Source organism: Dromaius novaehollandiae, chromosome 27 (assembly GCF_036370855.1).
Source record: "Dromaius novaehollandiae isolate bDroNov1 chromosome 27, bDroNov1.hap1, whole genome shotgun sequence".
NCBI lineage: Eukaryota > Metazoa > Chordata > Aves > Casuariiformes > Dromaiidae > Dromaius > Dromaius novaehollandiae.
Genome location: NC_088124.1, coordinates 2,644,745 through 2,652,514, shown reverse-complemented (window position 1 = coordinate 2,652,514; position 7,770 = coordinate 2,644,745). Strand labels below are relative to the sequence as shown.

The 7,770-nt window shown below is 59.5% G+C and overlaps 2 protein-coding genes across 4 annotated transcripts; one reads left to right on the top strand and one right to left on the bottom strand.

Annotated features, from left to right (window-relative positions):
* Positions 1-376: 376 nt before the first annotated feature.
* Positions 377-6,779, bottom strand: PROK1 (prokineticin 1). 3 transcript variants are annotated; one of them, XM_064498143.1, is made up of 3 exons: positions 6,551-6,779; positions 2,425-2,550; positions 377-1,368 (listed from the first exon to the last, which is right to left on the bottom strand). In XM_064498143.1, the coding sequence occupies exons 1-3, from the start codon at positions 6,569-6,571 to the stop codon at positions 1,249-1,251; spliced, it is 267 nt and encodes an 88-aa protein (XP_064354213.1). In that variant the 5' UTR covers positions 6,572-6,779; the 3' UTR covers positions 377-1,248. The 3 variants fall into 3 exon arrangements, with proteins under 3 accessions (XP_064354213.1, XP_064354215.1, XP_025967689.1); XM_064498145.1 differs by lacking the exon at positions 6,551-6,779 and adding an exon at positions 3,588-5,646; XM_026111904.2 differs by lacking the exon at positions 6,551-6,779 and adding an exon at positions 3,943-5,646.
* LAMTOR5 (late endosomal/lysosomal adaptor, MAPK and MTOR activator 5) lies at positions 5,770-7,770 on the top strand. Its single transcript, XM_026111680.2, has 4 exons — positions 5,770-5,914; positions 6,011-6,072; positions 6,777-6,894; positions 7,400-7,770. The coding sequence occupies exons 1-4, from the start codon at positions 5,880-5,882 to the stop codon at positions 7,458-7,460; spliced, it is 276 nt and encodes a 91-aa protein (XP_025967465.1). The 5' UTR covers positions 5,770-5,879; the 3' UTR covers positions 7,461-7,770.

Genomic DNA, 7,770 nt, shown 5'->3' with positions numbered 1-7,770 from the left:
GCTGCATTAAAAAATAAATCAACAAAATCCACCCGTGCGTGCAATGTTTTATTTTTTTTTTCACCCAATTCGCAATGGTTTCTTGCTGGAGGAGGAGGAAGGAGCCTGGGGAAACTTTCACCCAGCTGGAAACAGCCCATAATTTTTTTCTGCAACGTGTTTTGAAGAGGGGAACAAGCACGTGGCTGCAGTAAGGGACTCCCCATCGGAGGCTTTTCTCACCTAGGCTAACGAAGAGCATTTAATTAAATTTTGTATCCTCTTCTGCTCTTGCAGGCGACCGTAAATAGCAGCTGGCAGGGGCAGCTGGTGCCTGAAGCTTAGGCTGATGCTACGGCTGCAAAAATGCTCCCGATATCCTCAAACCGAGCGGTCCTCAAAGCCCGAATGCAACATTAAGTGGCTCAGGGCAGCTCTGGCTGCTAAATGCAGTGTGCTGTGAGCTGCCTTGCGTTAGGGGCTGAACGCAGGGGAAACCTGATCATTAATCGCTTGCTGATAATCACTGCTTTTTCTTTTTTCCTTTCTTTTTATTTATTTATTTTTTAATTGCAGAAGGGGCTTTGTGCGTTCACCACCGGCTTCAAGAGCTGCTTCCACGCAGAAATGTCCCGCCAAGGCAAGACCGGGCGACGGACTCGTATCTCCATCGGCAGCAGCCGCAAACCCGCTTTCTCCGGTAGGAATGAGACAGTCAGTCGAGGCGCTCGGAGGCTGCAGGCTGCATTTTGCAAAGGTTTGGGGGCATTTTGCAAAGGTTTGGGGGTGTTTTGCAAAGGTTTGGGGGCATTTTGCAGAGGTTTGGGTTGGGTTGAGCAGAAGTGAAAGTTTGGCTGTCGACTGAACCCCCAAATGCTGAAAGTCCCCAGAAAGCAAAAATTTCTGCCCCGCTGACATTGCCCTGAGCCAATTACGGGCTTGTCACAGGCTTTTTGCCCCTGTTAACTTCCACCTTTCCTATTGCAAAAAGCACAGAAATAATGAAAGCAGGAGACCTCCCCTCTTTGGGCTGAAAAACACACAAATGGGGCATTTGGGCCCTGCCAGAAACCTCACCTCGTCTGAAATGAATTTCTAGCAAAACTGGCCAAACATCACCCCATATTTTGCATGCTGCGGCAAGGCGCTCGGCGCGGGAGCGGGTCTCCGTCCTCCAAAAAATGAGCTCAGGTTCCCCCCGCCGCCTCTGCCAGCCGGGTCGGCTTTCGCGAGGGAATCGCTGCGGATCGGCTCGCCGGCCCTGGGTGCCTAAAAATTGATGTTCTTGAAGTCGAGGGAGCAGCGGTAGCGGCCGCCAGCGCCCCGCGCGCAGGTGAAGCTGGGGGAGCAGGGGCAGGCGTGGTGCTGGCGCTTCCCGGGGAAGGGCACCTGCGGGAGACACCCGGAGCGTCAGCGCCGCGGGAGCCGGCAGCACCCGGGGCGTTTTGCGAAAGCAAAAAAATTAGTGTTTTTTTTTCTTTTTTAGCTCAACGCCTGATGCTGGAGCCCTAGGGGAGACGGGACCCAATGGTGAGATTTTTTCCCCTGCACTTGGCCGAGCCAAGATGCATCCCTGGGAAATGCCCTCGCCGTGGTGCCACGAAACCTTCCCAGGAAAACATGGAAAAACTGCTTTTCTCCGCTTGGGAGGAAATTCCTGCCGGAGTGCACGTGGCCGTGGGCAGCGGGTGTCTCAGGAGCCAGGGCTGAGCTTAAATCAGGATTTATTCCAGGGAGCTGGCGAAAGGTTGGCTGCCGGTTGCTCATCCCAGCCGGCTCCCTTCCCCTCCCCTTGGTCGTGGTTCAATGCTGCGGCTTCGCGCCGGCTGGGCGCTTCTCCCTTTGGGCAAGAAACCCATCAAAAGCGGCTTAAGCCCGGAGACTTTATCCCTGGTTTTGCACAGGGGATTTAACGGAGACGGGGCTGAAATGATCCGCTGATCCCTCCGGCTGCCTCGTCGGCGCAGCCGGGGCCGCGGAGATGGATGGCCGCGGCGGCAGGGATTCGGCCGGTCGATCCGGCGCGGCGAGGAGCGCTCGCCTGGGACCGCGCGGCCGGCACGGCTCAGCGCCGGGCTGCTGATGGATGGGTGGCTGCAGCACCGCGGTCCGGCGGGGGGGTCTGGGGGGGCTCCACGGGCTTGCAGGGCTGTAGAGGGGGCGGCTGAAGCTGATGTGCTCCAGATGTTGCTATTAAGGTGTATTAGGTGCTTGCTGTGGTTTTGCGGGCGCAGGGAGGGGGGAAACTGAGGCAGGGAGGGCTCCGACCCGGGGAGGGGGGGGGGTGGGACAAGCACCCGCTTGGGCTTGGTTTGGATTTGCCCTGCTGGATGAACCCCGGGGTGATGGATCTGCTCAGGGATGCAGGGAGCCGCCGCGCCAGCCCCGTCCCATCCCGGCCACCCGGCCGCCAGCATCCCGAGGGATTTTTCCCGGCGGCGGTACCTTGTGGCTGGAGGGGTGGCACTCGTCCCCGGCCTGTCCCAGCGGCGTGCACATCCGCAGGCCCCGGAGCCAGAGGCTGACGGCGCAGCAGGTCCCGCTCGCGCACTGCAGGTCCCGCTCGCAGGCCTGCGGAGAGGCAGAGCACCGTCGCCCGCCGCCCCCCGCACCGGCCGCAGGGCTGTTTTGGGGGGCAATTTGGGCGGCAGGGTCTGCAGCCCTCCCCGCTCCAGGGAAACTGAGGCACGGACGGGCGGCTGGAAACGCTGCCGGGTTTCACCATCGCGCCCCGAAGCACGTGAAAGCGGGGGCACGGAGGCACCCGCAGCACCGACCTGGGGCTCATCCTGCTCCCGGCACATGCTGGGACCCCTTTTCCACCCCATTTTCCAGACGCCCGCTGGGGGGGTGGCCTTAGCCCCCCCCACAGCCACTGCCAGCCCCACAGCTATTTCCCTCCCGTTGCACAAGGCGCGGTGCCCTTGGAGGGTCCCTGCCGGAGGGAAAGTCCTTTATTCGCCATTTAATCAGGGCTTTTCCTGGGAAACGTCCCGAATTTTCCCATTTCCCTGAAAGCCAGGTTGGACATTGCGCTGAGAAGAGAAACCCCGAGAAAAAGCAGGCTCCGGCGGGACTCTATATTCGGGAGCGATAGGGACTTGCTGAAGGAAGAAAAGCAAAAGAGTGAATAAAACTCCTGCAAAAAAACCCAAAGCAAACAGCGAAAGGCATAGATAACTTTTCCGTCTCTTTTTCTCAGGAGCTCGCTGCAAATAAGAGGGGGAAAAGAGGCCGGGAGTTAATTTTCCAGCTCTTTACAGGCAGTTTAAAGCAGCGCCTTGTGCCAGCAGCAGAGACCACAGCTCGCGCCGGCAGCGCTCGCGGCTGGCACAGCCTTTTCCAGGAATTTGGGACCGAGACGCGAATCGCTAAGTCGGGTGCTGGGAAAATCCCCACATTTGTTGCTAAAAAAAAGAAAAATGACAGTTTTAAGGGAAAAGGGGAGAAGTGAGGAGCGTTTGGGGGAGAAAGCGAGGGCGGCACAAATCACTGCGCGGCACTGGGGCCGGTTCCCGCGGGATGTCCCCGACGCCCAGGGTGTCCCCGATGCCTGGGGTGTCCCCGATGCCCGGGACGTCCCCGATGCCCGGGACACCCCGACTTACCCCCGTGATGACGGCGCAGCGCTGCAGGGGCAGCAGCAGCAGCAGGCAGAGGCCCTGCAGGACCCGGCGCATGGTGCCGGGGGCCGAGCCGCTTCCCCGCGCCCCGGTCTGCCGGCGCCCGCCCCGCACGCCCTATATAACCCCCACCGGCTCCGCGGACGCGTTTTTGCTTTTTTTTCTTCTGATGAGCTCAGAAGAAGCAGATGAGACTGAATCTCTAGTGGCAGGAAAGAAATATTAATAAACCACCAAAAGGGGGGGAAAATAAATAAAGAGACACCAATCATCCCACCCTCACCAATCACCCAGGGTGATTTTTCAGTTAAGCCAACGCAGCCGGATTTTGCAAGCGTACCTGTAGCCACATATATTTCTCCTTGACTGATGCACATCAGAACTAAGCCAAGAATTTTTGATTATTCAGCCAAAGCAAAATACATGGAAAAAAATGAGCCTGGTACTTCCCAGATTACACATGCACAGCACGGACTAAAGTGGGGTCGGTGATGGACATCCTGCAGAAAGAGAGACTGGGCTGTGTTTATTTGCGAGAAGAGAGAGGGAATAAGATATTTTTCAGTCGCGAGAGTACGTTTATCTCTGAACATAACATGGGGCAGCTCTCCCAGCGCCTGCTCCGGCCTGAAAAAAGGGGGTTTGGGTTAAAAAGAACATTGAAATTCCTGCAGATTTCATGAAAATGCTTAAAAAAAAAGACTCCCTTCCACTGGACGCGATGCTGTTGCAGCCACGGTGCCTTTTCGGGCAGCGTTTTATCCCTCGCTCACTGTCTTCCTGCAATATCACATTAAATCAAGCCAAAACCAACCCAGGGCTGGATTTTTGGTGGGAAATCTTTTTTTTATCCCCCCACAGCGGGAAAACCTTTCGCCGGCAACGCGGCAGCGAGGTTGCATGCCACCAGGCTGAGGGCTGCAAAACCTGAAGCGCTGAAAATTTGGGGGTGCATAAATGACACCGCGCGTTTTCGACCCGTGCTCGGGGGTGCTGCTGCTGCCAGCAGACCTTCTTCTGCAGAGCCTCCCTGCGAGATGCAAAATTACCTATATATTTAATTAGGCGGCGTGCTAAAAATAGCTGGGCAATTTTCCCCGCTGGCGACGAGCGAGTCTGCGGCAGAGGCAGCTCTTCTGGCTGGTCCTGCTGCTTCGCAAAGGTCTCATGCACCTGGTCTTGGGCTAATTACTGCCACCCCCCAAACCCCCCTCGAGCCTTTTTGCTCAGCGGCGTTTCCCAAGGTGGGAAAATTCCCCGGGAAAGGCTGGCGCCAAGCTGGGCCATCTCGGACAAGGAGAGGCCCCGCTCGGACGGCGGCACTGAGCCCGGCCGGGCCCGTTTGCAGCTCCGCCAGTGCGGAATAAAACAGATCTGGCTGCGCTTCACCTCCCCTATCAATAACATTTTAATTTTCCGATGTGACACGGCGAGATGCATCGAGCGGCAGCGTGCGAAGCGGCTCCTGCCGCTGCCTGATCAGCGTCGCGGAGCGTCGCTGGCCGTAAATCACCTTCCTCCTCCTCCTCCTCCTCCTCGCTGCCAGCAGCTGGTTTGGGGAGGGCGGTTTGCAAAAGTCCCGGCAGCACCTCCACGGTGCTGGCAGCACCAGTGCTCCCAGTTCCCCCAGTGCTGCCATGGCTCCCGCACCCATCGCCTATGATTTATGCCAAAACCCCCTCGTTATTTGGGGGGAAAAAAGCCATCGTGCTCCAACTCTCCCAGGCGCTGGCGGTTCCCGGTCGGGCCGTGCCCAGCCTGACCCAAGCCACCGGTGCCCCCCCTCCGGGGACGGCCTGGCTCCAACCCCCCTTCAAAGGGGACAGAAGTGTAGATGCACGATGGAGCATCTCCATCCTTTGCCTGCTGCAGCCCATCTCTCATTATTATTATTAATTATTATTATTATTGGGTTTCTTTGCAATGCATCACTCTTTTCACGCGAGGCCATGCACAGCCCGATTCCGCAGGGCTCTCGCGCTGCAAACTGAAGCCCCCAAGCAGAGCTCTGGGTCCCGAGCCGCGCTGCGAGGCTCTCAGGCGAGGATGTAACCACCCCATGGGGCAGGTTTTGGGGTGCAAAAGCTCCGGTTGGGGTTCACTCCGGCCCGGGGCAGAGCAAGGCGGGAGGGCTGAGACACGCCCTCCACGGAGCGCGCGTTCGCGCACCGAGGCTTTTCGGCCCCGCGGAGCCGCCGTCCGCGCGCGTCACGTGGGCGACGCCGCCGCCAGGAGCGGCGGGGCAGGGCGGAAGCGGCGGGGCGCGGGCCCGGCGCCATGGAGGGGAGCCTGGAGCAGCACCTGGAGGACACGTGCGCGGGGGCCGGGGGGGCGGGCGGGGAGCGGGGAGGGGGCTGGGGGGGCACCGGGGCTCCGCCGCCGCTCACCGAGCGCCGTCTCCCCCGCAGCATGAAGAGCCCGGCCGTCGTGGGGGTCCTGTGCACCGACTCGCAGGGCCTGAACCTGGGGTGTAAGTAGCGGAGCCCCGGCCGGGGCTGCGGGCCCGACCCCGGGGTGGGGGCCACCGGGCCCTGCTGGGGCCCCCCCGGTTTGGTGGCACCGGGCCCTGCTCCACTAGAGTCCCCCCGGTTTGGGGGGACCAGGCCCTTTCTAGTCCTGCCAAAGCCCCCCCAGAGGCCCCCGGGGTTGGGGGCACCAGGCCCTGCTCCATCCTGCCAAAGCCCCCCTCCCAGTTTGGGGGGCACCGTGCCCTGCCCCACGGGATCCCCCAGAGATTGGGGGCACCAGGCCCTGCCCGATCCTGCCAAAGCCCCCCCCCCCCCAGTTTGGGGACACCAGGCCCTGCCCACTGGAGCCCCCAGGGGTTGGGGGCCACTGGGCCCTGCCCAGTCCTGCCAAAGCCCCCCCGGTTTGGGGGGGCACCAGGCCCTGCCTAGTCCTGCCAAAGCCCCCCAGTTTGGGGGTACCCAGGCCCATCCAGCACCTACCTGCCCTGGGGCGCTCCACATCCCCCATGCTCAAGGAAGCCGGCGCCTGCTCGAGCTCAGGCTTTTCTGTGGTTTGAGGAAGTCCTCAACGGGCCACGGTCTGGGGGGACGCGCGAGGCCGAGGGAGGCAAAGGGGAAGGGCAAGAGCAGCCCCGTGGGAGGCCAGCTCGTAGGAAGCACCGTTCCGGGAAGCGCGGCTTTACACAGAGTCTCCCCCGTCCCACAGGCCGAGGAACGCTCTCGGACGAGCACGCTGGCGTCATCTCCGTCCTCGCCCAGCAGGCAGCCAAGCTCACCTCCGACCCCACCGATACCCCCGTGGTGTGCCTGGAGTCGGACAGCGGGTGAGCGTGCGGGCCCGGCGCCTCTGCCGCGCTGCTTTCCCCTCCTTTTGCCTTTCACCTCAGCCCTGGAGATCGTCCTCACCTTGGAGGAAGGCTTGGAGGAAGCCCCACCTCAGGCTAGGTGCTGGTGTAGGCCTTGAAAGCAGCAGATTAATGGGATCATCAGTAGCAAGAACCGTAAAAGCACCAGGAAGCTTCTCAGGGGCTGGTGGCTGCTCCAGCTCTGTGCTTCTTCCACGCTTGGAATCCACGTGGATAATTAAGCCCATCCTGTAGCCTCGGCAGGTATTTTTGCCAGTGAGGTAGGCAAAGATTTCTTCTTTGAGGTGTTTGGTGGGAGATTAAGCAGTTGACACATCTAGCACAGAGCTGGGGGTTGTTGCAGCCACAAAATGATACCCCTGTCTGGTTTCCCACCCGAGGCTGAGCTTTGTCATCACTGTAGCTGGCTTAAGTGCCTCAGACAGTGCTTTTTTTTTTTTTTTTTTTTTCCTCCTTCTTCTAGGAATATCATGATCCAGAAGCACGACAGCATCACTGTAGCAGTACACAAGCTGGCATCCTGACCTCTCGGGAACCTGTGCAGCACTCCCACCTCCAAACCAGCTCTTCCTCACTTGACAGCCACTCTCCTCTGCTGCTCCAATGCAGAACGTGCTTGTAGTAACCAAATCTGGGCTGAAGGCTCTCCCTCTTTACTTACAGCTCCTGTGCAGCTATCGGGTTCTTCAACTCGCATTCTAGCACTCGGGCTGCCGAGGACGAAATGCAGGTCACTCGCCAAGCTTGTGTAATGATCAGACAACACGAGGTGTGTGCGTGTGTGTGTGTGTGGCCTTATTTGTTGGAGAAACCAATAAATGACCTGCAAAAACA

What these genes read in the sequence shown, in the direction of transcription:
- PROK1 (XM_064498145.1), bottom strand. Translation starts at nt 3,659, where the DNA reads ATGCGCCGGGTCCTGCAGGGCCTCTGCCTGCTGCTGCTGCTGCCCCTG. An exon ending in GCTGCGCCGTCATCACGGGG is followed by an intron (nt 2,551 to 3,587) that starts GTAAGTCGGGGT and finishes GCCTCTCCGCAG; the next exon opens with GCCTGCGAGCGGGACCTGCA. An exon ending in GCCACCCCTCCAGCCACAAG is followed by an intron (nt 1,369 to 2,424) that starts GTACCGCCGCCG and finishes TGTCTCCCGCAG; the next exon opens with GTGCCCTTCCCCGGGAAGCG.
- LAMTOR5 (XM_026111680.2), top strand. Translation starts at nt 5,880, where the DNA reads ATGGAGGGGAGCCTGGAGCAGCACCTGGAGGACAC. An exon ending in GAGCAGCACCTGGAGGACAC is followed by an intron (nt 5,915 to 6,010) that starts GTGCGCGGGGGC and finishes TCTCCCCCGCAG; the next exon opens with CATGAAGAGCCCGGCCGTCG. An exon ending in GCAGGGCCTGAACCTGGGGT is followed by an intron (nt 6,073 to 6,776) that starts GTAAGTAGCGGA and finishes CCCGTCCCACAG; the next exon opens with GCCGAGGAACGCTCTCGGAC.